Source organism: Metarhizium brunneum, chromosome 3 (assembly GCF_013426205.1).
Source record: "Metarhizium brunneum chromosome 3, complete sequence".
NCBI lineage: Eukaryota > Fungi > Ascomycota > Sordariomycetes > Hypocreales > Clavicipitaceae > Metarhizium > Metarhizium brunneum.
Window position 1 is genome coordinate 1 of NC_089424.1, and position 27,062 is coordinate 27,062.

Sequence of the window (27,062 nt, forward strand, 5' to 3'; positions counted from 1 at the left end):
CCTAACCCTAACCCTAACCCTAACCCTAACCCTAACCCTAACCCTAACCCTAACCCTAACCCTAACCCTAACCCTAACCCTAACCCTAACCCTAACCCTAACCCTAACCCTAACCCTAACCACAACTTGGATTTCAACATGCATGCCTGGCGCACCTAATTGGCTAACTCCTATCGCAACCCAAATTGGCTTTTGGTTTGGCATCCATTTGCGAAAGTGCTCCCCCATTACCATCGTGATTTCGGGGGTCAGGTTGGTATGATACGAATTGATACGAAAGACTTGACACCAACCTTTGCCCCCCGCACTACGCAGCGCGAGCTCAACGTTGCTGAAAGCTTGGGCAATCTCCTCATGAATATCGTCTGGAACAACTACACCGCGAGCATCAGGATCCCAACCACCTAGATAGGTAATATTAATATTTTGAACAGCGAAAGGTAAATCGGATAGAATTTCCCACCTTGGCCAGAACACTCGATCCGATCACCAACACGAACCGCTTGGGAATAAGACATTATATCGCGGGCCCATTCCCCGTGGAGGGGATAGATAGTATAGCGGAGGTCAGACATGCTATCTTTTCAGCTATTGGTTGAGGTTGTGATACGAAGTGGAAGATAAAAATATTATCCAACACCGTCCAAAGCGTTAGGTTGGAGAGATTGTCAGGTGTCTGCGATATCTTTTGCGATTGAAGTTGCTTCTATTAACTCTGGTTGACGGTTCTCATATACCAGGAGCACAGCCCAGGCTACTAAACAACCACCCTTCCACGTATTATGCACAGTCCCCGTGCAGGCTCTTTGTACACAAAAAAAACCATTAATAGTTTAGGCGGTAGCAGCGGCTGTAGTACCACACATGAGGTAAACGATGGTATGATCAGAGTAAGCTTGATATGCGACAACCTTCTTAGTGGCCGATTCTAGTGCGGGGGTTTAGGAACTGCCAAGCTAGGGGCAGGACTAGACGGAACACAAGAAAATTACACACCTAGGGTGGGGAGGAAATATAGTTTGGGTCCCTGTGGTGCTGTCTTCCATTAATGGCACTGTTGCCAATTTCCGAGTGGCTGTATACATTTTACTAACGTTCTACTCTACGCCGACCCATTCTCTTGTTTGGGGGGGCGGGGGCGATTACGACGTGGCCGAGCGCTGCTATTAGAGACAGGAGGGGCGGACCCAGGGTTAGGAAGACTCTCCGAGGTCAGCGTTGATGGACGGAGAAGTCGGGGCGGGTATAAGCTTTGTAGTAAGCTCTGAGTGCGGGTAAATGGGGCGTCTGGCAGAGTATTCTTATCAGACGGGTTCACCGCGGCGTCAGTTGGGTCTGATATGCGTGGTCTTTTTGAAGGGGGTAGTCAGACGTAGGTGGAACTCTGGTCGCGCCAGCGGTCTGATCGCTTTGAAGGGGAAGTATTGTCGTAACGAGGTCTACACAGTAAGTTACATGTTCATCGTGTCGACGCCTGAAGCACTATCCGACATCTGAGAAAGCAGCATAACATCATGGTGTGTTCCATCTCTCATGTGCTCCTGTTAGCAGTTTTTTAAGCGCTAACTAAATTTTTGTCAGCCACCTTCTAGACAGGATGCCAGCGTGATTGCCGGGAGTGAGGTGTAGAATAGAACCTCGACACGCTTCCCGCCGATCCAATGAAACCCAGAGATCAAATACTTCTGGGTAACCTGAATACGCTATTCAATCTAAGGATGAATCAAATACTCATGCTCGACTGGCTTACGTATCACGACCTTCCCTACAATGTCGTACAGTCCGACCGCTTCAAACGTCTCCTACTCTACAGTAACCTGTGGCAATACAGGGGCCGAGCAAGGTCGAATGCGTCTTAGATAAAGTGATTGCGCATAAGGCGAGTAAGAGCTTTCGAGCGAAGGAAATTCTGACTCGAGCTAACAAAGTCTCAAAACCGGGGCCTTCTCTTACAGGATGTCGGTGCTGTGCGGTTCCCTCGGCTGCCCTATGTGGCTATAAACTGGCTTTCTATTGCATCATCGTCCGCGGAAAGTGAGAAGAAACTCAACAGTCCTGGATGCTAACGCCATCCAGATATCGCCTGTGACGGCATATTGTCTCCAAGATGCAGTGCCTTCGTTCGTGGAGTAAGGCTGGTATTTATTAACCTACTCTTCCTCTTAGTATTATTAAAAGGGATAATTAGAAATTGGTTTTTTAACTACAGGCAGGATTAATATAGATATGGATAATGAGGTCTAGTCTTGATTAATTTTGATTGTCGATCAATATCGATTGATTCGATTTAAACTAGTGATCGATCGTTATTGATCAACTTGGAGCAGAGCTCCTAATAGTGCGTACTGCAGTGTGCATTAATAGTCCACGCACTACCTTATTAGTGGAGTGTGATACTTCTAGGTTGCACTATAGTTTGGTGCGAAGTAACCACACCGTACTGACAGTGCAGTGCGCTGCTCCCAAACTGCACTATAGTTCAGTGTGAACCTAAGCAAACTGTTCGCTAGTGTAGTTTAGCTAAATCTAACGGACTGGTAGTGTAGTTTTGTCGGGTCAAACGGTGGGGTCGATGTAGTGTAGCCGATTCAGACGCATTAATAGTGCAGTGTGCTCACACGCACTAATGTAACTTACACGTGATCGCGGGCAGGGAGTATAGAAGAAGCTAAAGCTTCAATTAGAATGCCAGTTCCTCTGTTGCTCTATTTCAAGCAGTCTACAAAAGTGGACAGAAACTATATATATCTAGCCAAGGGGATTAGGAAGCATAAAACTTAATCTATTCTCGACGTATATTTTTCTAACCTAACTAGTCAATCTACCATTCACTTTTGAACTGATTCCACTATTCATGCAATGGCAAGGCAATTTCATGATTTGCTTAGCCGAGTCTCTGGACAGGAGTTGCACATCCCTGACTTAACTTCCCTCCTTGGTAACTGGCAGACGAAGATTAATCCACACCTAGAGGAGCTTCGGCCACTGGTGAGACGCATGATCGAAGGGGAGGTTTTAATCGCGACTGACTCTCTAAATTATTCTAACTTGGCAGCAGTGTTGTGAACAATCCCCAAAAACTCAACAAAATTATAGATTGCGATTTTGCACGTCTCGCTTGTCTGTATGTTGGCCCAAACCTCGGATGTATGATGTGATGGCTTAACGGTAGCTAGGATCTGCCCAAATGCCGGTTGGAAGGAGCTTCATTCCTTGGCTATGTTTCTTGTGTGGATATTCGTATGGGATGACGATCTAGACCTGCCATACTCTGAGGTTGCAAGTACCAAAGGGCAAGCAATCGCATATTGCCGAGAGTCTGTCGAGTCGGCTCGAAAATCCCTTAGTCTCACTCGATCAGGAGGCGTTAATGATGTCAAGGTGCGAGCCCCATTTCCAATAATGGGTTTGTTTGACGAGTTTGCATCGACCCTACTTGGTGCTACCGATCAAGGTTTGCCATCCGTTGTATCATCCTACAGGCTTCACTGATTCGTATACTAGCACAACGCCAGCGTGTGTTTGCAGAGATTGAGGTTTACATCTCTGAGGTTGCAGGAGAACATGCACGGCAGTACGATAAAATTTTACCGAATGTAGATGAGTATTTGCAAATGCGTATGGGCACTTCAGGCATAATGGTGTTTCTGGCCTTTTCGGAGTAAGACTTCGTCAGTACTATACATTATAAGACGTGAGAGATTAACTTGTTCATATTTCTAGCTGCATAAACGGGATAAGACTCCCTGAGTGGGTCATGCAAAGCGATGAGATGACTACCCTGAAAATTGAGACAACTAGGTTGGCTATGTTGTAAGCATATACCTAACTAGTCTTATTCGAACTGAGACACTAACCCTAATAGTGTCAACGACATTTATTCTCTAAAGAAAGAAATAGTATGGCTTCCGTTTACTCGGATGCATGGCTGACTAAATAATAAAACTCCTAGATATCCCAAACACCTCAGAATATTGTCCCAATACTGCTCCATAGAAGCAAGGGGAAAACCCTGGACGAAACGATGCTCCAACTCTCTATCATGTTCCGTACCGCAGCTCAACAGTTCGAGAATGGTTTCGACAATTTGGTTGTCAAAGTCAAAGACGATCATGTTGTAGATAAGGATATGCATGTTTATGCTGACAGTTGCCGTACCTTGGTCACTGGACTGATAGAATGGAGTAAGAAGACTGCGAGATATAATCTAAGTCAGTATGAGGATGAGGGTGGAGTCTTTAAGATTCCCCTTTGATCGCTGGTGTCACGTTATGAGACTCATGTTAACTAAGCTTGGTTTTACAAAAGTTTTTATTGTTGTTTATTGTTTGTGCTGCAGGCTCCGTTTGCAGCTCTCTTCTTAATACCACAAAACTTCCTTTTGTCCGAATTTAACTTTCGACTAAGTTTAGTTATGATAGCCGACGCTATAACATAGAAATCACACCAAGCTTCTGCGCTTAATTGGATTGAAGGTAGAGGTAAGAGTATTGTAGCAGAAGCTATTATTCTATATTAAGTTATTTAATTAGTCTTAAAATATATTATTAAAGTAATAATTTAAGCTGCGTTGCCCACTGGGCCTTGTTAGCTTTAACCCTTAAAGGTTGCAATAGGCAACCTACTTGTGTTAGGCTTCTTGTCATGCTTGGTCATCTTATTGTTGTTGTTTGTAGATAGCTGTGGTGGATATCAGCAAGTGCTTGTAGGAGATATGTGTGTGTAGGGGCAGTAACTCACGATTAGTTATAGTCTTAATAGCAGAAGAATAACTTAGATATAAGATTAACTTAAAATATAAGAGAGGGTAAACCTTATAAATATACTATATATATAGGTATTTTAGGTTTTTAGCGTGACTTAGTATAAGTTATAGCTATAAAGTTATAATAATATATAAGGTTTAATTATATAATAGTAGCTAAGGCTATTGCGAGGTAGCCGCGATTAGTAGAGTATAGCGCGGCACTAATTATACTAGTATATCTAATATATTATAATACGTGTATAAATAGTTTACTTTTTTAGTTTTTTATTATTTTTAGCCTAATATAGCCTAATATTATTTTAGATTTTACGCTTATATAATACTAGTATTATATATATAATTTTATTTAATTATAAAGCGAATTAACCAAATATTAATTAAAAAGTAATAATTTAAATTAATAATTTAAAAAATCTTATTACCTTAGTAATAATAGGGGTTATTAGCGGATATAATACTTATACTATTAATATTATTATTATTATTTTTATTACTACTAGGTAAAATCTAGTATAAGTTATAAAAAGTATAAATTATATAACTTTTATAAAATAATAAGTAATAATAGTACCTAAAATTATCCTAAATAACTAATAGATTTTAATAATTATATTAATAATTTATTATATATATTAGTTATTATACCCTTCCTTAAAGTTAATATTATAAAAAGAGGTATAATACTAAAGCCTTAAAGCTTTATACTAAAAATACTTAGCGTAATAAGCGTATATTTTATAAAAATAAGCCAAAATACTTAGTATTTAATAAGTATTATTATAATAGTAATTCTTATTAGAAAGGTATTTTTATATATTACCCTAATAAGTAATAACCTAGTTAATACCTATTTAAATCTTAATAGAGCTTTACCTAGGAAGTAGATATTATTATAATTTATATTTAATAGCTTTAAGTAGTTTATACCTAATAAAAGTAAATATTAATTCTTAAATAAGGTTTATTTGGTAGCTTAATAATAAGTATTTTATTTAAAACTAAAAAACTTTTTATACTTAATAATTATAAAAACTAATTATACTTATACTATTAGTTAATTATAATAAAATATCTACTAAAATATATAATATTTTAGACCGGATTTATAGCTATATAATTAAAGAAAATATTAATTTAAAACTATATATTATATTTAATATATTTTATTTAATAAAATAATAATTTAATTAATTAAAAAGCTTAAAATAAGTAAGTATTAAGAGAAATTAATAAAATTATTATTATATATTAAGCCTACCTTAATTATAAGTTTATAACTACTACTTAGTTAAAGAATTTTAAGGCTTTTTTTTTTTTTTTTTTTTTTTTTTTAGAAATATTAGCGTCTAAACTCTTAAACTATATAGAAGTAGCAACTTGGTTTATAGTAGTAACTTGGTTTAATAGCTTATAAAAATTACCTTTGGCGGCTTATATAAGTTAGAGGCTACTATTATAAAACTTAAAAAATACTATTCTAGATAGAGATAATTATAGTAGGTAATTATAATAAGTAATAAGAATATACACCTTTATAGGGGAAGGTATTATTAAAGGTAATTAGGCTTAAGCTTATATATAATTTATATAATAATAAATCTATCTAGTCTTAAAAATTTTATCTCTTAGAAATAGCTATATTATCTTTTTTAATTTTTATTAGCTTTATATAGCTTAATATTAAATAAGTAACTTAACTATAATAAATTATAATAAGAAATTATTTTAGCTATAATCTTAAAATTATATACAGCTAGTAATACTAAGCTTATAATACTATAATATATTATTATAAAAGTAATAATTAATATTAATATTTAGTTAATTTACTTTATAGTTAAATAAAATTATATATATAATACTAGTATTATATAAGCGTAAAATCTAAAATAATATTAGGCTATATTAGGCTAAAAATAGTAAAAGACTAGAAAAGTAAATTATTTTAGCGTAATTAATACCGTGTTATAGCCTATTAATTACAGCTACCTGTTACAAACGTCACTGCATAAGACACAGGACAGGGCCGCACCGACAAGGCAAGGCCTGGTCACAGGAATAAGAGGGAGAGAAGCACGTGACCTATCACGTGATTTAAAGGAGGATTAAAGGCTTAAGGCTTTAAGCTAATAATCTAGGATAAGACTTAAGGAGATTAATAGTTAAGCTAGTTAATTAAGGTTTAAAGGGATTAATAGTTAAGTCAATTAATCCAGGTCTATAATAAAGAGATAAATAGGTACTTAAGGAGGAGGTATTCTTATAATCAAATAATCTAGATCTTTATTAATTAATCTAAGTAATAGTTTTACTATTAAGAGTTATACTCTTAATAGCCTTATTATAATATTACTTAAAAGCTACTTTATAGTATTTAACCTAACTTACTTCCTAAGAAACAGACCTACTGTGCCTTAGAACCTAAGCCACCGTTACACTACCTTATAATAGCCTTAGCTATTATTATATAATTAAACCTTATATATTATTATATAAACTTATTAACTTTATAGCTATAACTTATATTAAGTTATACTAAAAACCTAAAATACTTATATATATAATATATTTATAAGATTTTTCTTATATTTTAAGTTAATTTTATATCTAAGTTATTTGCCTTTTTTACTATTAAAACCTTGCTATAATAATATAATTAATTATAAGTTATTACCCCTATATATATATATTTCTTATAAGTACTTATTAATATTTATTATAGCTATTTATAAATAATAATAATAAGATAATTAAGTATAATAAAAAGCCTAATATAAGTAGATTACTTATTATAACTTTTAAGAGTTAAAGTTAATAAAGCCTAGTAAATAATATAATTATTAATAAATTAAAAGCTTTTTATAATAAAAAAAATACTTATTTTAAGGCTAAAAATTTTAATTTTATAAAAATTAAAAAGATTATAAAAATAATTAAGAATTTAAAAAAAAAAGCTTTTAAAAATATTAAACTAAAATATAATATTAAAAAAGCTATAAAACTAGCTATAAAAAAAGCTAATAAGGCTAGTAAAGCTAAGACTAAAAAGGCTAAAAAAGCTAAAAAGGCTTATAAGGCTAAAGCTGCCAAATAAATTTGTATTAGTAGTTTTACCTCTTCTAGAGGGAAAGTAATAACTTAGTTTATTTTAAAGTTCTAATATTTAAGATATTATCTCTAATATACTTATATATTTATAGCTATTACTACTTATATAAGGCAGGTATAGTTAATTATAACCTAAATACTAAAAGAAATAATTAGAATTTAAAAACTAATTATATTATTTTATATTATTAGGCTAGTTTTAATATAATATATAGTTATAAATAGAATATAAGTAATAAAAACTAAGATATTAATAAGAGCTATAAGTTTAAGAAATAAAAGCTTAGCTTAAAAGTTAATAAGAATAGTATATATAAAAGAAAAGCTTTAAGCTATAAAAATTAACTAGAAAATAAGAAAAAATATCTAAAAAAGGTTATTAAGAAGTTAAATAGTCTTAATAGGGCAGTTAAAGTAATAACTAATAATAGTAAAAGTTACTCTAGGTATTATTATAATAAATATACTAGTAATACTAATAATAAGTTAAATATTATAAATAGTATTATATATACTAGTAATTTATTAAATTTAGTCTAAAATTATTACTATTATAAGAAGATAAAATATACCTGATATAATAAGTAGTATTATACCAGCCCTAATATTATTCTTATAATTATAGTAGTAATTAACTATTTATATAATATTCTAGTCTAGTAAGAGAGGTAAAAGAAAGCTAGATACTACTAATATAATAATAAATAAAAGTATATATAAATTTTTATTAATAATATAAGTATACTAAATTTTTTTATTTAATATTATTTAAACTGGTTTTATTGGCTATAAAGTGGCGGCAAATATAAAGTAGCACTCTTTCCCTTATTGTGTTGGCAGTTAGGCGTCAAATAGATTGGGAAAAGTACTGGTCATTTAATTCCAACAAAATTCTAGTGTACATGATATCATGTTGAGTGCCCAAACCGAGACTTCTTCTGATGTTTCTTCTGCTGTTACACAGGTAGGCATCTTTCCCGAGAAATGTCTCCCACCGGAAGATGAATACGAATCTCGTGAGGTGTCACAGCACCATCACGACTTGTCCATGATATTCACGTGAGCACAAACTATTAGCGCACCATAAAGCTGTAGTCTAGATAGCTTTCTCCTCCCTCCTCCTTAAGGCACAAACTACGTTACTACTAGCACCTTAGATTCGCCCCGTGATATTAGGGACACATAAGATACGAGGAAACTAAGAAATTCAATTCTCTTATAAATAGTAGACCAGGGCTCAGATTCAATAGTCTTTGCTGTACAGCAGAGACCAGGATCAGCGTCCGCAAAGGAGTACTACTTGTGCCACGCCTCACGCTTAGCCAAGAAAGCCGAGGCCCCAAACCGAACAAGCAGCCAACGCTTGCTGTGTTCAGAAGGTAGGGACATCGTCGTCAATAGGTACTAGATCGCCCTTGCCCTTAAAGTGCTGCAGAATCTGCGCCTGCTCCGAAAGCAAATATCGATCAGTGTGTATGCCAAGCTTTGCAAGCCCCCTCCACCTATCAAAATCCACAGCGTCCCTCTTGTCGCCGTGCGCATAATGTGGCATTTCCCAGTGACCTTTTGAAAACGCGATGAACGTTGTGATACTTTTGTTGGTGATATCATAGACAAGTGAGCAGATGGTTCCAGTCTCCTCGAGCCAGTTGCACTGCCAGAGTTCCCCAGGTCGAATACATTGGTATGTGGCTGTTTGGTAATTGATTCTGCCTGCCATCGGACCACCGTGTATGGCGTAGACGATACGGTTTTCGGAGAAGAACCACATTTCATAGCGCCATTTCTCTGGTTTCCCGTCAATTGCATGGGTGTCGTAATCATACACAAGATGGACGTCCCGAACGTCAGTTTCAAATGAGGGATGGAATTTGGTAGCACTGAGGAAGTGAGGTAGAGGAGTCAGTGATGACATAGTTGGATACGGACCACGGAACGGACGGGGAGGGGGAGAAAGGAGGGTAGAGGAACTCGGTTTATTCTTTGAATTGAGATTGGTAAGGAATCGTTGATCGCTTTTATGACCAAATTCAGCATCGCAACTGTAATCATCCCGATTACCAAGACCCCTCCCGCCGCCAATTTTTTTCATCTGAACCTTTTAGCGCGTGGTGGTACTTAGGACACACCCCTACTGTGGAGCCGCTTTTTCTGTCTTGATGCTGTTGTCGGCATGTACAGTACATAATGGTGATGGTGAGTATAAGATCGAGACTCATTCCTTCAATTATCTTGCCAAGGTGCCCGTGGAGCAGCACTGCCATATTACTTGCACGCATCAGCCGTGTCCCCCGCAACTCCTCAAAATGCCGAAATACGTCCTTACCCGGGCTGGAGGAAATCTGGGTGGCGCTGCAGCCTCATACGCACTCGATATTGCCAAGCCTGACGATGAGATCGTCCTTACAACCTCCGATGTAGACGGTATCTCGGCTGTGACACTGAAGGACTGGATCAGGAAGGGCGCAAGAGTCTGTTTTGCATCATATGATGATGCCGAGAGTCTGAGGTCAGTTTTCGTCGGTGCAGAAGCCGTGACTCTTATTTCAACCTGGCTCCTTGGGGAAGGCCGACGTTGCCAGGCTAGGACTGTTATCGATGCGGCAAAGCAATGCGGGGTGAAGCGTATATGCTATACCTCATTTGTTGGCGCTGGTATGCAGGCTGAGAGAGAAGAGGATGTTCCGTTTTTACCCCGAGACCACCGCGTCATCGAAGCGTACATCTACGAATCAGGCTTGGAGTACAATATTCAGCGCAACTACCTCTACATCGACAACATCCCCGTACTTTTCGGGCCGTCTTGGAAAATCTGCAATGACAGATGGCTCTCAAATAGTCATGGGAAGGCCGGTGCATATGTTGCGCGAGAGGATTGTGGTCGGGTCCTAGCCTCCCTGCTCCTTGGCAGGGGCCAGCCCAATACGGTGTATGACGTGACTGGTCCAGAGGCGATTACCGATGAAAGAATATTCGAGTGGGTCTGCAGTCAGTCTGGTTACCAAGGGCAGTTTGTGAGCATGACCGATGAGGGATTGAAGAAATTCTGGCTAGATCGTGGATTACCATCAGTCAATTCTGGAAACTCCTCAAATTTGCCGATGAAGTTATGTATTGAGGATCTTTTGTGTTGCGGCGAAATGGTTGCCAAGGGCTATATGCGCAATACCAGCAATGCTGTTGAGGAACTGACTGGACAACCGGCAATTGCATTCCAGGTTGCTCTGCTCAAGTATAGAGGAATCTTTCCACAGCCTTAGAATGCCGCATCCTAGAGTACTGTCAGAAATACGCTGGCCCTATTATGGAGATAGAAAAAACTTGTGATGCGTTCTCGAGCCTTGATATTTTGTAGTCAAAAGGTTAAACATGGAAAATTGTCGACAAACTCTACTCGTGCCACGCCACCACTTTTTCGGGTGGCGACTTCGCTGCACGCTTCTGTACCAAAAACGAGGGGGGCGTGGCACTGGTGATTCTCGCCACCAATCATATGTCAGCACCGTAACGTGCTCCACCAGAGGCTGCCACAAAACCTCGGCCTTCTCGCCTAAACCTTGCCTCCAGCGATGAACTCATCAGATCAATTACGTTGATGGAAAAGAATTCGTTTGATCGGGCCATCTGTTCATTTGTGTGTCCAGCACCCACCTTAGTGGGCGAGACTTGTTTATCTCATACCGGGCTATCCATGCCACGCTCCGGGATGGGCGAATGCTGACTTGACCTTAGCACATCCGCTTGCCTCCGGGCCTTCCGACACTGCTTGGAAGACTTATTTATGCCACTTACGACAAGGCAACGACAGGAATAGATGGAGACATTGTTTTCAGTATAGAACTCACTTGGGTTTTTTTACAGTCGAAAACCTAGCCAGTCAGCCCATCCAGCAGCACTGAGCAAGATTCTCAATTACAACAATTCCCACGGACTCTATTCAACTGGATGTGTGCTTGATCGCGATGACTACAGGCCAAGCACAGTGGAATGAGGTTGACATTTCAATTGCCTTGAATCCAAACAATATTGAGGCTATCCCTATCTTATTGGAAGAACTTTCGGCAAAGGTTCACAACTTAAATGCAGGTATAGATGAGGACCGCAAACAGCTACTGCGCAGCTGTCGCTCCCTTGTTCTGGCGTTAGAGACTCCCCAAGAAACCATGATAAGACATTGCCGGGCGGAGGTGAGCGTTCTATAAACCTATATTTGCTTTTTGGGGCTAATTTAAGTCAAAGACGGGCGCAATGGCGGCTCTGAATTTCGGGGTTGATTGCGGACTATGGTTGTTAATGGCCAAGAGCCGCGATCAGCCGCAGAAGGTCAATGGCCTAGCCAAGACCCTTGGTGTTGATCCTACTCTGCTATGTATGTATTAGTAATGTCATGGTAGTGAATTCCGATGTATTGACGGAAGGTCAGGCCGTCTAATGCGTCATCTAGCCGCCATGGGCTATATTACAGAGACGGGCGAAGATGAGTATAGGCCAACAAACTACTCTCAAGCAATGAGCATTCCGGAAATAGCTAATGGCTACCTTGCAATGTGGGTTTAATCGCATACAGTATTTCTCTTCTATCCGAAGTTGAAATCAATTGCTTATATATAATGGCTTGATTAGGCTCTCCTGTACAAGTGCTGCGGCGATGAGATTTCATGAGTACTCCCGCAAACGCGGATAGAGAAACCCTGTCGATACTGCAGATACATCTTTAATGTGGGAATTAATACACGGGCATAACACTTTTACTACCCAGGTATAGCTTTTATCTAAGTATAACTTTTATTAACTTTAATTTACTTAATACTTTCTTAGCTTATAAGTATTTTTTTATAAAAGTAATATAATAATTTTATTTAATAAAGCTTAAAATTACCTTAAAATTAATTAATTATTAATTAATATTTAATTAATTCGCTTTATAATTAAATAAAATTATATATATAATATTAATATTATATAAGCATAAAATCTAAAATAATATTAGGTTATATTAGGCTAAAAATAATAAAAAACTAAAAAAGTAAATTATTTATATATTATAACACGTTAAATATACTAGTATAATTAGTATTATATTATAGCCTATTAATTATAGCTATTTTATAATAGCCTTAGCTATTATTATATAATTAAACCTTATATATTATTATAATTTTATAGCTATAACTTATACTAAGTTACGCTAAAAACCTAAAATACTTATATATATAATATATTTATAAGGTTTACCCTCTCTTATATTTTAAGTTAATTTTATATCTAAGTTATTCTTTTATTATTAAGACCCTACTATAACTATATATTAGTATTAGTAAAATATCTATTATTAGTAAATACTAAGATTAATAGTACTAACACAACTAATCGTGAGTTACTGCCCTTATATATATATATCTCCTATAAGCACTTACTAATATCCACTATAACTATTTATAAACTATTATATATAAAGTATATATAATAATAAGATAACTAAGTATAATAAAAAGCCTAATATAAGTAAGTTACTTATTATAACCTTTAAGGGTTAAAGCTAATAAGGCTTAATAGGTAATATAATTATTAATAAATTAAAAGCTTTTTATAATAAAAGGGATACTTACTTTAAGGCTAAAAATCCTAATTTTATAAAAATTAAAAAGGTTATAAAAATAATTAAGAATTTAAAAAAAAAGGCCTTTAAAAATATTAAACTAAAGTATAATACTAAAAAAGCTATAAAACTAGCTATAAAAAAGGCTAATAAGGCTAATAAAGCTAAGGCTAAAAAGGCTAAAAAAGCTAAAAAAGCTTATAAGGCCAAAGCTGCCAAATAAATTTATATTAGCGGTTTTACCTCTTCTGGAGGGAATTAATTATTAATAATTATTTAATATAATTTATTTTTTAAGCTTTAATTATAAATTAAATTTATTTTTAATAATAATTATTATTAATTATTAAGAAAACTTATAAAAATAATTAAATAATTATAAATTAAAAGTTAAATAATTAATTTTTTTTATTATTAAATAATAATATAATTTATATTTTTTTATTATTTTTAATTAGTTTTTATTAACTTTTTATTTTATAAATATTTTATTATATTTTTTAATTATTAAAATATATACTTATAATTTTTTTTTATAAAAATTATTAAAAGTTTATTTACTTATTATTAAATTAATATATAAGCTTAATTATTAAATTATAAAATAGTTTTTTAAGTAATTTTTTATATTTTTTTAATATTAACTAATATAATAAGCTAATATTATAATTATTTTTATTTTTTTTTACTTAATTAATTATTAAATTAGCTTTTTATTTTTATTATTAAGCTTATTAAAATAAGTTATATAATATTTTTTAATTTTTTATATAATATTATAATAACTTTTAAATTAAGAATTTATTAATATAAATTTTAAAATATTACTTTTTATAATTATTATTATAAATAAACCTTTTATTTAATAAAAATTATTATAAAATTTAGCTTTATATAAATTATATAATAATAAAATATTTTAAGCTTAATAAAAATTATATAATTATTATTATAAAATTTAATAAACTTAAAAAAAGAATTTTTACTTATTAATAAAAATTTATAAGTTATATAATATTACTTATTAATTAATTTTTTTAATTAATTTATAGTTAATTTACTTTATAATTAAATAAAATTACATATATAATATAAGTATTATATAAGCGTAAAATTTAAAATAATATTAGGCTATATTAGGCTAAAAATAATAAGAAACTAAAAAACTAAACTATTTATATATATATTATAATATATTAGATATATTAATATAATTAATACTATATTATAGCTATTAGCTAAGGCTATTTTATAATAGCCTTAATTATTATTATTATAAAAGTAAACCTTATATATTATAATAATTTTATACTTATAACTTATATTAAGTTATAAGTATAAAGTTTACTTTTATAATAATAGTAGCTAAGGCTATCGCGAAATAGCCTTAGCTAATAGCCGCGGTATAATACTAATTACGCTAGTATATTTAACACGTTATAATATATATATAAATACTCTACTTTTTTAATCTTTTACTATTCTTAGCCTAATATAATCTAATATTATTTTAGATTTTATGCTTATATAATACTTATATTATATATATAATTTTATTTAATTATAAAGCGAATTAACCACAAATTAATTAATATATTATATTTTATATTACCTTAATAAGTTAATAAAAGTAGCTTATATTATTTAATAAATAGTTTTTAATATTATTATTACTTAATTTTATATTAAATATTACTTAAATATTAAAATTATAATAATAATAAATAAAGTAATATACTTATTAAATATTAATAAATAAATAAGTTAAATAAAAATATTATAAAATTTTAAGCTAATTATTAAATTTTTTATAAAAAGCTTTTTATATTTATTTAAATATTTTTTTATTTTAATAAGTATAAAAAATTTTATTATTAATTAAAAAATTATTAATTAAATATTTATTTTTAATATTTAATTTAATTTATATTTAAAAGTAAATATATTTATTATTATTAATATTAAAGTTAATATTTTTTTAAGTTTATTTTTTTACTTAATTTTTAATTTAAGTAAAATATTTAAAAAAATATAATAAATATAAAATTATTATTATATATTTAAAAATTTATTATTAAAAGTAATTTTTATAGTTTTATTAAAGTTTATAATAATAATATTAGGCTTTTTAATTAAGTATTTTATAATTATTTTTTAAATATTTTTTATAAAAAACTAAAAATCTTTTTACTTTATTATTTATTAAATTAAATATAATATTAAATATTATTTTAAAATAAATTTAATTAATAACTTAAAATAAAAAAAGCTTAAAATAATTTATATTATATATATTATTAAAGCTAATAATTTTAAGAAAATACTTTTATATTTATAAATAATAAGAAAAAATTTAAATAAAACTAAGTAATTTATTAGAATTATTATTAGCTTATTTTATAATATATAAAATTTTTTTCTTATTAAAAATTTTAATTAATATTATAATAAATATATATTTATTAAGCTTTTTTTAATTAATAAAAAAATAAATACTATAAATATTTTTTTAAATATATATAAAAGTAAAATACTATTTTTTTATAATAATAGCTATATTACTAGCTTAAATATTTACTTAATAGCTTATTAATTTAATTATTATTTTAATTAATATAATAAAATATTAATAAGAAAAATATATAAATAAAATAATATTTTTTTTATAATTATATTAATAATACTTTAAGTATTTATATTATTAAAAAAGCTATTTATTATTTTTTATTATTTTAATACTTAATATTTAATTATACTTATATTTTTAAAATTTTTAATTTTAAAGCTTAAAACTTTTTAAATTATAAAATTACTTAAAATAATTATATTAAAAAAAATATTTAATTAATTACTTTTTATAAAAATATTTATTTTATTAAATAATTTTAAACTTATTTTTTTTTATAAATATATTAATTTTATTAAAAATAATTTTAGCTAAAAAAGCTAGGTTTTTTAGAATTATTAGATTTAAAATTAACTTTAAAATAAAAAATAAAAACTATTAAATTAATAATAAAATAGTTTTTTTAACTTTTAATAATATTTAAAATAATTATATTAATAAATTATATAATAAAAAATATAATAAAAAAAATTATATATTTTAGAACTTAAAAGTAATTATTTTTATTTTTTTTTTAAGCTTATATTTATTTATATAATTAAGTAAAATTTATAATTAATTTATACTTTTTATTAATAATATTTTATATTATATATAATATAAATTTAAACTTAATAAATATTATTATTAAATATTATAAAATAAACTATAATTTAAAAAGCTTAAAGCTAAAAAAATTAAGCTTCAAATCTAATATTTATATTATAACTTTTTAAAAGCTTTTTCTTTTTTATTTATAAAAAAAGTTATTTTAAAAATAAATTTTATTTTTAAAACTAAAATCTAAAATAAGCTTAAAATATTATTATTTATTATAAAAATAAAAAAAGCTTAAAAATATTTATAAAAAAAAATAAATAAATTATTAATAATATAATAATTTTTAATTTTATAAAATTAATTAATACTTATAATAAAACTACTTATTAATTATATTTTACTTTTAATTAATAAAAAATTACTTTTACTTTAACTTTTTAAATATAATTACTTTTTTTAATATATTTAATTAATTAAATTTAAGATTTATTATTAGTATAATTTTATATAAATAAAATATTTAAAAATAATTATAAACTTTTTAAAATTACTTTTATTTTTATATATTTTAATAATTAAAAGTAATAAATTATATTTTATATTAAATAATTATTTATTAAATAATTATAAAATTATAATAAATTAAATATAAATTAAAAGTAATTATTTATACTTTAAATAACTTTTTAATTTTTTTAAAAAATATAAATATATAAAAAAATATTATATTAAATAATAATTATAAAATAAATTACTTTTATTTTTAATTATTATTTTTTATTTAATTAAATTTTAATAAAAAAAATTATAAATTTTATTATAAGTAAATTTAATTTATTTATTTTATAATTTATTTTATATAATTTAATAATAATTAAATAAAAAAGTTTTTATAAATAAAATAATAAAAAACTTTTAATTTTATATTTTAAAAAATAAAAACTTATAAAATTAAATACTTATTAAAATATTATTATTTTTTATATAATAATATAATAAATATTATTATTTAATAAATAATAATATATTATATTTATTTTAAATAAATAATTTAATTTTAATATAATTTAATATAATATTATAATTAATAAAACTTTTAAAATACTTTTAAAACTTAAAATATTTATAATAAAAATAATAAAATTTAAAAAAAATTTATATAAAAACTTATAATTAATTAAAAGTAATAAAATTTATACTTAAATAATAATTATACCTAAATAATAAAAGTATTATACCTGTGTATTAATTCCTAATATAAAATAGATATGGATCTGACTACTATTATGTAGGATATAGACATTGAGAACGCCAAGCAGGAATTCTGTGGCCCTGGTAATTCCGTTGACCTCGACGAATGCGACAAGCTTGAGAGTGAGCTCGAGGCTGCAAGGCGGACTGGCGACTCTGCGCAGAAGAAGCGCCTAAAGCTAAAGTATGGCGATTTTATCCCAGCCTCTACGATTCGACTTTTTCTAACCACACCCTGGTGTTGCAGGCACAGACTTCTATTCATTGAGGCTCGCAATCAGCACGTGAAACGAGGGCTGCAGAGCGCATACGCATCTAAAATTCCGGACCAGACATTGGATGTTTTCTGTGTCTCCAACAAAATCTATGAGAAGCATGTGCCAAAAGGTAATTCTGAATTTGTAGCAGCAAGCGGCATCCCAGAACTTCGAAGGTCATACCATCACCGCAGACGCACAGTTGCAGGAGGCGACGCATTTCTTGAAGTCGTCAATCCCGAGTTTCTTGACTAGTAGCCAGTTTTTCTGCTCACTACATTTTCGAGGGGCCGTCCTTTGCTTAGTCTCTCTAGATTCATTTCCAGGAGTTCCATTATCCTTGTACCGTATCCTGTCGATCTGCCACTTACATGCGGTGTGATGATTACATTCTTGGCTGTCCAAAGTGGATGGCCATCTGGGAGTGGTTCGGGATCTGTCACGTCCAGTGCCGCGCCCCTAATTGAATTATTGTTCAATGATCGAATCAGAACATCAGCGTTAACAACAGGACCGCGAGCTATATTTGAAACAAACGTCTTGTTCTTGGCCAAGATTTCGAACTCGGCCTCGGCTATGAGCCCCCTCGTAGCTTCAGTTAGAGGAGTAGCTATAACTAAGAGATCGAGGCCCGAGCCGAGGAAGTTGTGCAACTCTTGAGTCGAGCTTCCAGAAAACCATTTACTTGGCAGGGTGCCGTCTGGATCTCCAAGCCCAACAGGCGTATAGCCCTTATCGCGACGTGACTCGGGGGTCGGGCGTGGATGGAGAGTGTAAGCATGCACATCCATTCCTAGTGCTTTGGCAACGCGGCCTGTCTGTCGCCCAATACTACCATACCCCAAGATTCCACTAGATTTGAAAGGCCGACTAAGTATTGTTGTATTACCCAGGTAATTATCTGTGGGAGCGACTTACATTCGCCTGCCGACAGAGTCATCCGGCACGTCCTCGAGTTTAGCCCATCTTCCTTGGCTCTGCTGCTTCCAGTAGGTTGGAACTAGAAAAAAAAGAGCAAGAACAACGTCAGCTTTTATTTCCACCGTGTTTTGCTATAGTTGTTGTAACTACTCACATCTGTGTTGCAGGGCGAGATATGAAGCAACCACCCACTCTGAAAGCTGAGGTCTGCACATGTAAGTCATTTTGCTTCCCATTGCCCCCAGAGGCTCGAAGCAGCTTACCCGTGTACTCCGTTTGCAGTACAAAAGGTGATTGTCTTTTGTTTAAAAATGGGCTTTCTCAATACCGGGTCCGCGCCCGCCGTCAAGAGTTGAACATATTCCAACCTGGGGGCTTGTTCGGCACTGGGCAGTGCGCTGCATGTGACCAGGATTGTCACATCCTTCCATAGCTGCTCTGGATTGTCGTCACAGTCAAGCACACTATTCCACGACTGCCGGCGAGATTCTATGGCAAGATCGGGAAATCGCTTGTGAAGGTGGTCAAGATGCTCAGGCAGGACCCGCCAAGGGCATAGCAAAAGCAATTTGTGACCTTGCAACGTGTTGTTAACATCTACATGTATCCGCATTATCACGTCAACCTTGTCGGTCAAGGAGGCAATCGTTTTGTCCAAAGCGCTCTGAGAAATAATCTGGTATGGAGGGAGGTATGGAACTGATCAGCGCACAGCAGCAGGAGGATGGCTGGTGTGAAGTTAAATGGAAACACCCTCTTCTGAGTGTACCCTTGAAACTTGTAGAAGCTCATAATAAACAGGCAACGCGTACAAGTACGCACACGAACTAGCTGGCAACGGTGCCTTGCCAATGACACGTATCTTGGGTGTCCTTGTGTGCACTTGGCAGTGTAGTACTGCATGTCGCTCACCGACTTGCCGCCATGCCCGGCACAAGCACCCAACTGTGTGTCTTTGTCTTTGATGCGGCAAGTATTGACCCTTGCACAGTTCCAATTGGTCCGGCAAGTCGTTTTGGGCATCAGTGGAGATTTGGCGGAACGGAGAGGAACACCGTCTGTTGTGGCGTTAAATTGAGCATACATATGTAACTAGACAATTTAAATAAATGCATTGATCAACAGGATACAACGTCTGGACATGGGTGTATGCGCCACAGTTGTTCAAGCTGCTTTTGCCCTGGTATTGTGTCTTGTAGTACAAGAGGAATCTAGTAGACGACTAACGACTTGGACTTGTTACCAGATCAAAAATTAACTCTAGGGTATTGCCACCATTTCTTGTCGCGTAGACACTCGGTAGCAAAGATGGAGATTGAGATTACACATGGCAGTTTTGCATTTGGGGTTTTTCGTGGTTTTATTTAGGTGCTTTGCTGTCCCCTTTTCAAACTGCGACTGGTGTAGGTGACTCTTTATTTTGCATACAAAATGAACCTTTTGTTGGTACCAATGTCTAGTCGACCTTTTTTTGGACAACTGACTCCTCGTTTGTCCTGTGAGCCCAGTCCATGATTCCAAACCCCCCCGAAGAACCAAAGTAGACGTGAAACCTCTCATGATGACGGTCATGCATCTTGGCCAGCCCCAGGAAGAAATCATAACCACTATGTGCCACCGAAGTGGCAAGGAGGTCCCAACCCACCATGACGACCAAGACCAGCACATGGGAGCGCAACACCACCAGCGGCAGAGTAATCGGCAACACATTGAGCAAGATGTGTTCGACGGGATGGGCGTACTGCGATGCAAAAGCCATAGGCGCCGTGAAGTTGTGATGTATCTTGTGTAGGCGTTTATACAACGGCCGCCAGTGCAGCAGGCGGTGCAGGTAATAATGTATCGCCTCGCGCGCGATGAAACTCAGCACAAAATCGCGTGTAAACTCGGCAAGGCTAGGTAAATCGCCCGTCATCCGTACTGTGGCCTCACGGCCGCGAGATGTGTAATAGTTGAGCAAACAAAAATGAAGGAGCAACTCGATGGCTTGATTGCAGATGGAGACGGCGACACATCGCCCGATATCCAGAAGCGTGGGCTGTTTCTCTGCTGGCTGAATCTTGTACCTGGTTGAAAAAGACGGCGCCAAGTAGTTCAATGACACCAAAGTGATGCCAGGCAGCCACCAGAAGAGTATCTGCAATGCAAAATGAACACCGAGCTCGACAGTGTAAACGTCTTGACTTGATGTAATGCTTTCAAAAAGATCCGCCATGGCGGTTCGCTCACTCGCCATTGGAACGACGTCGAAGAAATTCACTTGAGAATGGGAAAGGTAGAATATGGGTCTGGCATGCAACTTGAATCGTTGGAGCCAGTGCTTGCTACTGCTTATTATTTGACTTTGTATTGCAGTACCGTGCTATCTTGACTAGCATTCGCCGATGGCGCACGCCGGATCTTTTCGCTAGGCATGAAAAGGCACATTCCGCATCAAAGGCATGGGGTGTTCAGTAGGACAGATGATACGCCATGGGTTATACACAACATTGTCCACGCCGTGATAAAGATACGGTGAGAGGTGAGCCAGCCGTGCCGTGGTGCAGTTTTTGCCACGTATGCTAGCCGACCCCTATGCGGGCTTCTTCAGCAGCCCACCTGAAGACGCCTGAGAGAAGAAGAGGAAAAAAAACCGCCCAATGCAACGTCGGGAGACATGCCATCATGCTACCGACTCTGAAGCTTGACGATGTGACCGCAAGGAGCGTGATACGTTGAGATAGTATCAAGCACGGGCCAATAAGCTGTGCTCCTACTGCGAGCAAAATACGGAGTATCTCCTTGTCGATAGGGATGCGGTACAATATGCATGTCTCATACTTGGATGAAGTGTGCCGCGTCGTTGTATTTCAGCTGCAGCCTGGATGAAGGCATGCAGTACTACGCCCACACCTTGGAAGGATAGGACTGACCGCATCCTTTGTTCACTCTTCAGCCGTTGAGTCACAATGGACAGAAAATACGGACGGCGCAGACGCATTGCTCAGGGTGCAGCCAGCTGTACACGAGCCATGGAATGCAGAGTTGGTGCGTATGTCGCCACAGCTGATCTGCGCCATCGTCGGCAGAGTATGGACTCATGCAGTCAATACGTAGATCGCCTATTCCAGATGGGCTTCGTCGAAGCCGCGTGTATCCCTGTGCGCCCATGCTCCCGAGCCAGACCGCCTCAAGGCCGAACTGGGAGCTGGTCAGTAGATGGTATTCTCTTCGGAAACGAGCTTGGTGTGGCTAGTCAGAAGTTCAGATATCGCAAACAGCTCATATGACTGTGTAATTTGCCTTGTTCTATTTGTTTGCAAGCCCGGATTAGTATCCCCCCTTCTTTACCGTGCCATCAAGTCTGTCAATGTCAAGATGGCAACCTCGCAATGTATCCGCACACCAATCACAGACATGTTCAACATCAAACATCCAATCCTGTTGGCTGGTATGAACGCTGCCGCCGGTCCTAGGCTGGCTGCTGCTGTAACAAATGCCGGAGGCCTCGGTGTGATTGGCGGCGTCGGCTACAGTCCTGACATGCTCCGTGAGCAGATTGCCGAGCTCAAAGAGCACTTGGAGGACAAGAATGCTGCGTTTGGCATTGACTTACTCTTGGCTCAAGTGGGTGGTGGTGCACGAAAGACCAACCATGACTACACAAAGGGAAAACTCGACGAGCTCATAGACGTTGTCATTGAATCGGGTGCCCGCCTCTTCGTCTCAGCCATCGGGGTCCCGCCCAAGGCCATCGTGGATAGACTTCATGCCAATGGTATTGCATACATGAATGTCATTGGCCATGTAAAGCATCTCAAAAAGTGCCTCGCTGTCGGCGTTGATATAATTTGCGCCCAGGGCGGCGAGGGCGGCGGACATACTGGCGATACGCCAACAACTATTCTTATTCCTGCCGTTGCCAGAGAGGTTATAAATCACCGGGCGCCACTGACTGGGGGCCCTATTCAAGTTATTGCCGCTGGCGGTATCTATAATGGCCAGTTACTTGCGGCCGCTCTTATGATGGGCGCGAGCGCTGTATGGGTGGGAACCCGATTTATCTTGACAAACGAGTCTGGCGCCCCAACTGCTCACAAAGAGGCGGTACTCAGTGCCGGGTACGATGACACCATTCGCACCGTCGTCTTTACTGGCCGGCCTATGCGCGTGCGTACCAACAGTTATATCGAGGATTGGGAGACCAATCGCCAACGGGAGATGAGAGACCTCACAGGTAAAGGGATAATACCATATAATTTCGACTATGATAAGCTCGTGAGAGGTGATGGCAAGGGAAATGACTCCGATGGAGATGAAAACCCGTTGGCCCAGTTTCATCCTTTCTTGATGGGCAAGTGTGCTGCTGTCGTCAATGAGATCAAGCCTGCCCAGGAAGTGGTCATTGAGTTTGTCAATGATGCTATCAAGAATATTCAGGCGGGTTCAAACATGATTGCAAAGCTATGAAAGCAGACTCATGACGGAACCGATGGAGTTGAAGTCGAAGACCAATTGCGTTTACATTACTATTCTTCGTATCATGAGCTATTCGAATGGCAATAGCCGATGAAGCAGGAGGGTCTAGCTTTATTGTAGCAACCAAGTGATGTACTGGTATTGCTTCCCATGCAACGTAAAAACGCCTTTTAATTTTACGTTTGCTTTATATGTGCTATTTATGCAAGCCCATTGGGCAAAGTCACAAGATAATCACAAGATAATAGGAGCCATTCGGTAGTATGCAATATCATGATTCAAACAACACGCAGAAACTATTTGTAATAATTGATGCTAGTTCAGTAGACATGTTCTTATCACATGCTCGCTTGCCCTGCATTGCTCTCGAAGCATGGATTGTTGTAGTTGCCCAACATGTCTCGTATGCTCTAAGCCGCTTGAATCAGGCAGCGGTTGCCGGCAGGTACCGTGGTGAAATATATCGCAGGCACCATGTCACGGTCTGACATGCCTTCTAGCGATGAGGGCTTAGCCTCGGGAAACGTCAGGAAGAATCGCGCGGCAGCGAGCCGGATCTCAATCTGTGCGAGGTGCAACCCAATGCAACCTGCAAAAGGCGTCGTGTTAGAAGAATCAAGCATGGAGACGGGTATATAGATGGCGCCTACTTCGAGAGCCTCGACCAAAAGGCATGAAGGCGTCCTTCATAGCCTGAGTGGGGTTTTCCCAACGCGAGGGGTCAAAGACGAATGGGTCGGGGAAAATGATGGCATCACGGTGCAAGCTATACGCCTGCGTACTAACGACTGTACCCTGATCGAGCCAGAATCCCGCTAGCTCAGCTCCTCCGGGCGGCACAGTCCGTGGAAGACCTGCCTGCGCGCCGCCGTAGAGCCGGAGCGTCTCCTCGGCGACTTGGCCAAGGTAGGGTAGTTCTCGCAGATGTGATTCTTGGTAATCTGGCGGAAGAGATGCCAACTCCTTGACTACCCGGTCCCGGATGTACGGGTTGCGGCAGACGGCCCAGATGAGAAAGGCAAGCGTATTGGCTGTCGAGCCGCTTCCGGCAACGATATAAGTCTGGGCATCGGCGATCACCTCGTGGAAGGGCAAGTTGTCCTCTTGCTCTGCTTCAAAGGCTTTGGCCAACAGAGTCTTGTGGGCCATGCCCGGATCTGCGTCGAGGAGCTGCCGGTAGCGATCTAGTGACTCTGTGCAATACCGTTTGATATTGCTCGACCCCTTGACCGCCCGTTGGAAAATGGGCAGCTGGAAAGGTAATTTGAAGGCGAGACGGGTCAGGCCCGGGAAAGTAGAACGCAGAGCAGCCACGCTGCTCACATTCTGGAGTTCGAGGGCGTATTCAGTTTTCTATGCCATTGATCCATGAGTATAGTGAACAGGGCCAAAAGGGACATAAAAAACAAACCCGACCAAGCTCGACCATGTGGAACGAGTCGCCAAAAGTAAGTTGTGCAATAGTATCCGTTGCCATAAACGTGGCCCATTTGAACACGTCGGCCGCGCCGCGCACCTTCATCTCCTCTCCCATGCGCTGCACCACCAGATCCGAGATGGTGCGGATGGCAGGAATCGTCTTTTTGAGAGATGTCTCCGTCAGTGGCCCCGCGAGAAGCCTGCGGTGACGCCGGTGAAAGTCAACATTGGCGGTGCTGAATATAGACTCGGGTGGGACGATGCGGCGATAGAATCCCGACTTGAGGAAAGTGTCTTTGACACTGTAAATTGTTTTTACGGCGTCAATATCGGTAACGTTGACTTCGTCTGGCGCGATTCGCACAATGGGTCCTGGGAAGAGATGATGGCCGCGGTCAGTCAATGGCAGGTCAGTCAATGGCAAGGTTTGGGTTGGGGGGTAAGCATCGTGGAATCCGGTGCCGGTAGATACAAACCATATTGGGCATGTAAATCGTGGATGTATAAGCTGCGTGTACCACGGAGGAAGTGGTAGTCGATGACCACTCTCGTCCACTTCGAGTACCAGGGCCCGGGGACGCGCGATATCGAGGAGCGAGTGACTCGTTTGACGATGCGACTGAGACGATGAAGCAGGTATACACTGGAAACGGCCAGCACTATGTGCAAGTAATTTGCGATGAAAAGATCCATGTTACTCGATGTGACGGCGCCCTTGCTCGTTCACACTGTAGAGGCCGGTTCTCTATTTTACCTCTTTGGCATACCGCAAGAGCCAACCAAGGATTTCGGCCACGAAACTTGGCAATCACATCCTCTTGTCGGGGACAAGGCAAGTTCAACAAGAACCAGACGCATCATGGTGCAGAGTGTGCCTCGGCAGCAATACCTGTCAGCTAAAGAGACGTCTGGACTGTCTCGGACGTGTGCAGCGCGACGAGAATCAAGGCTCAGCAAATGCTTCACCGCTGATATCACGAAACAAATACTTGACCGCTAATATCGTGAACCTGGACACTGCACAGCTGTCCTGTGCATACATAATTGCTTTTCTAGTACGACCATGGTAGTCACGTACATGCACATGCACATGCAGATGCATCACGCTGCATCATGGCGTTTTCGCACCAAGTCAGTCCATGCACATCTACACCGAAAATGCATGCGCGTCCGGTGCATTGCTTGACACGTTTCGGGCATCAGACAATAATAGCATTGTTCCAGCTCGACCCCGCATGGAAACCCTTTGGAGATTCTCGCATGGTTTCCCTGCCGAAGCGGCGCTGTACATCAAATAACTGATGTGATCCACAGAACCCAAAGTCGTTGTCCGTGTTTTTACCTTTGTGTTTCCAATTGTGATGCCACAAACTACAAATCAGCATCCCAACATGGCCAACCAAGGCTCCGATGCCACTCTCAACGACGCCGTGGGCGACAAGATCCGCGATTGGCTCCAACTCACCAAGAACGGCCATGGTCCCCTGAAAGAGGGAGTACGTATTTTGCCATTCCCTGTCATTCCTCATCCTTTAGCAGGAAAAAGCGAGCAGTCGGGCTTACATGTATGCTCTCCAACAGGACTGGATGGTTTCCGTCATGCCCTTCTTGGACGTTCACTCAGCCACGGCCAGCGCCAACACGGCTTCCATCACCTTCACATACACGGTCCAACCTCAACATTGCAACCGTCTACATCACCTGCATGGCGGCGCCACCGCCACTCTCCTGGACTTTTGTACCAGCGTCCCCCTTTCTCTCGTCAGCCGGCCCGGCTTTTGGCAGTACCTCGGGGTGAGCCGCTGTCTCACCGTCTCGTACCTACGTCCCGCCCGAGCAGGCGATCAAGTTCTCATCGAGACTGAGATTGTACAGGTTGGGAAAAGGCTCGCTACTCTGAGGGGCAGCATTCGCCGCAAGGAGGACGGTCAGCTGTTGTGTACTGCTGAGCACCTCAAAGTCAATATCGATTCAGCCGTCAGTTTGTAGTTGGACAGTTTGTGTGTAGATGCCTCAGAGAATCGACATGATTTTATAGTAACCGCATAAACGTTGTCTCCTCCGGTACTTGTGCACGTGCCTGTGTGAAACAGTGGCTTCTCAATTCAGCCTCGA

General features: G+C 36.7%; 10 protein-coding genes across 10 annotated transcripts; 5 read left to right on the plus strand and 5 right to left on the minus strand.

The window, feature by feature from the left end:
• Positions 1–293: 293 nt before the first annotated feature.
• On the minus strand, positions 294–518 carry G6M90_00g052220 (uncharacterized protein; the record flags this gene model as incomplete). Its single annotated transcript, XM_066130530.1, has 2 exons — positions 294–404; positions 464–518. Coding segments are annotated over 2 exons (166 nt in total), but the record flags the coding sequence as incomplete, so codon positions are not given.
• Positions 519–3,219: 2,701 nt separating this feature from the next.
• Positions 3,220–4,255, plus strand: PRISS (Pristinol synthase; the record flags this gene model as incomplete). The annotated part of the gene is made up of 5 exons (XM_066130531.1): positions 3,220–3,454; positions 3,505–3,661; positions 3,724–3,813; positions 3,866–3,899; positions 3,953–4,255. 5 exons carry the CDS (start codon positions 3,220–3,222, stop codon positions 4,253–4,255), a joined length of 819 nt encoding a protein of 272 aa, XP_065986789.1.
• A 4,993-nt stretch (positions 4,256–9,248) lies between these two features.
• On the minus strand, positions 9,249–9,791 carry G6M90_00g052240 (uncharacterized protein; the record flags this gene model as incomplete). Its single annotated transcript, XM_014684869.1, has 1 exon — positions 9,249–9,791. One exon carries the CDS (start codon positions 9,789–9,791, stop codon positions 9,249–9,251), a length of 543 nt encoding a protein of 180 aa, XP_014540355.1.
• A 391-nt stretch (positions 9,792–10,182) lies between these two features.
• On the plus strand, positions 10,183–11,136 carry qorB (Quinone oxidoreductase 2; the record flags this gene model as incomplete). Its single annotated transcript, XM_014684870.1, has 1 exon — positions 10,183–11,136. The coding sequence occupies one exon, from the start codon at positions 10,183–10,185 to the stop codon at positions 11,134–11,136; it is 954 nt and encodes a 317-aa protein (XP_014540356.1).
• Positions 11,137–11,838: 702 nt separating this feature from the next.
• G6M90_00g052260 (uncharacterized protein) lies at positions 11,839–12,433 on the plus strand (the record flags this gene model as incomplete). The annotated part of the gene is made up of 3 exons (XM_066130532.1): positions 11,839–12,063; positions 12,116–12,245; positions 12,321–12,433. The coding sequence occupies 3 exons, from the start codon at positions 11,839–11,841 to the stop codon at positions 12,431–12,433; spliced, it is 468 nt and encodes a 155-aa protein (XP_065986668.1).
• A 5,967-nt stretch (positions 12,434–18,400) lies between these two features.
• ddh_2 (D-2-hydroxyacid dehydrogenase) lies at positions 18,401–19,294 on the minus strand (the record flags this gene model as incomplete). The annotated part of the gene is made up of 3 exons (XM_066130533.1): positions 18,401–19,001; positions 19,068–19,149; positions 19,225–19,294. 3 exons carry the CDS (start codon positions 19,292–19,294, stop codon positions 18,401–18,403), a joined length of 753 nt encoding a protein of 250 aa, XP_065986813.1.
• Positions 19,295–20,526: 1,232 nt separating this feature from the next.
• On the minus strand, positions 20,527–21,285 carry FAXDC2_1 (Fatty acid hydroxylase domain-containing protein 2; the record flags this gene model as incomplete). Its single annotated transcript, XM_014684872.1, has 1 exon — positions 20,527–21,285. One exon carries the CDS (start codon positions 21,283–21,285, stop codon positions 20,527–20,529), a length of 759 nt encoding a protein of 252 aa, XP_014540358.1.
• Positions 21,286–22,427: 1,142 nt separating this feature from the next.
• On the plus strand, positions 22,428–23,519 carry G6M90_00g052290 (uncharacterized protein; the record flags this gene model as incomplete). The annotated part of the gene is made up of 1 exon (XM_014684873.1): positions 22,428–23,519. The coding sequence occupies one exon, from the start codon at positions 22,428–22,430 to the stop codon at positions 23,517–23,519; it is 1,092 nt and encodes a 363-aa protein (XP_014540359.1).
• A 419-nt stretch (positions 23,520–23,938) lies between these two features.
• On the minus strand, positions 23,939–25,640 carry azaI_1 (Cytochrome P450 monooxygenase azaI; the record flags this gene model as incomplete). Its single annotated transcript, XM_066130534.1, has 4 exons — positions 23,939–24,117; positions 24,179–24,881; positions 24,940–25,319; positions 25,424–25,640. 4 exons carry the CDS (start codon positions 25,638–25,640, stop codon positions 23,939–23,941), a joined length of 1,479 nt encoding a protein of 492 aa, XP_065986859.1.
• Positions 25,641–26,338: 698 nt separating this feature from the next.
• Positions 26,339–26,936, plus strand: Acot13_1 (Acyl-coenzyme A thioesterase 13; the record flags this gene model as incomplete). The annotated part of the gene is made up of 2 exons (XM_066130535.1): positions 26,339–26,443; positions 26,529–26,936. The coding sequence occupies 2 exons, from the start codon at positions 26,339–26,341 to the stop codon at positions 26,934–26,936; spliced, it is 513 nt and encodes a 170-aa protein (XP_065986730.1).
• Positions 26,937–27,062: the final 126 nt, after the last annotated feature.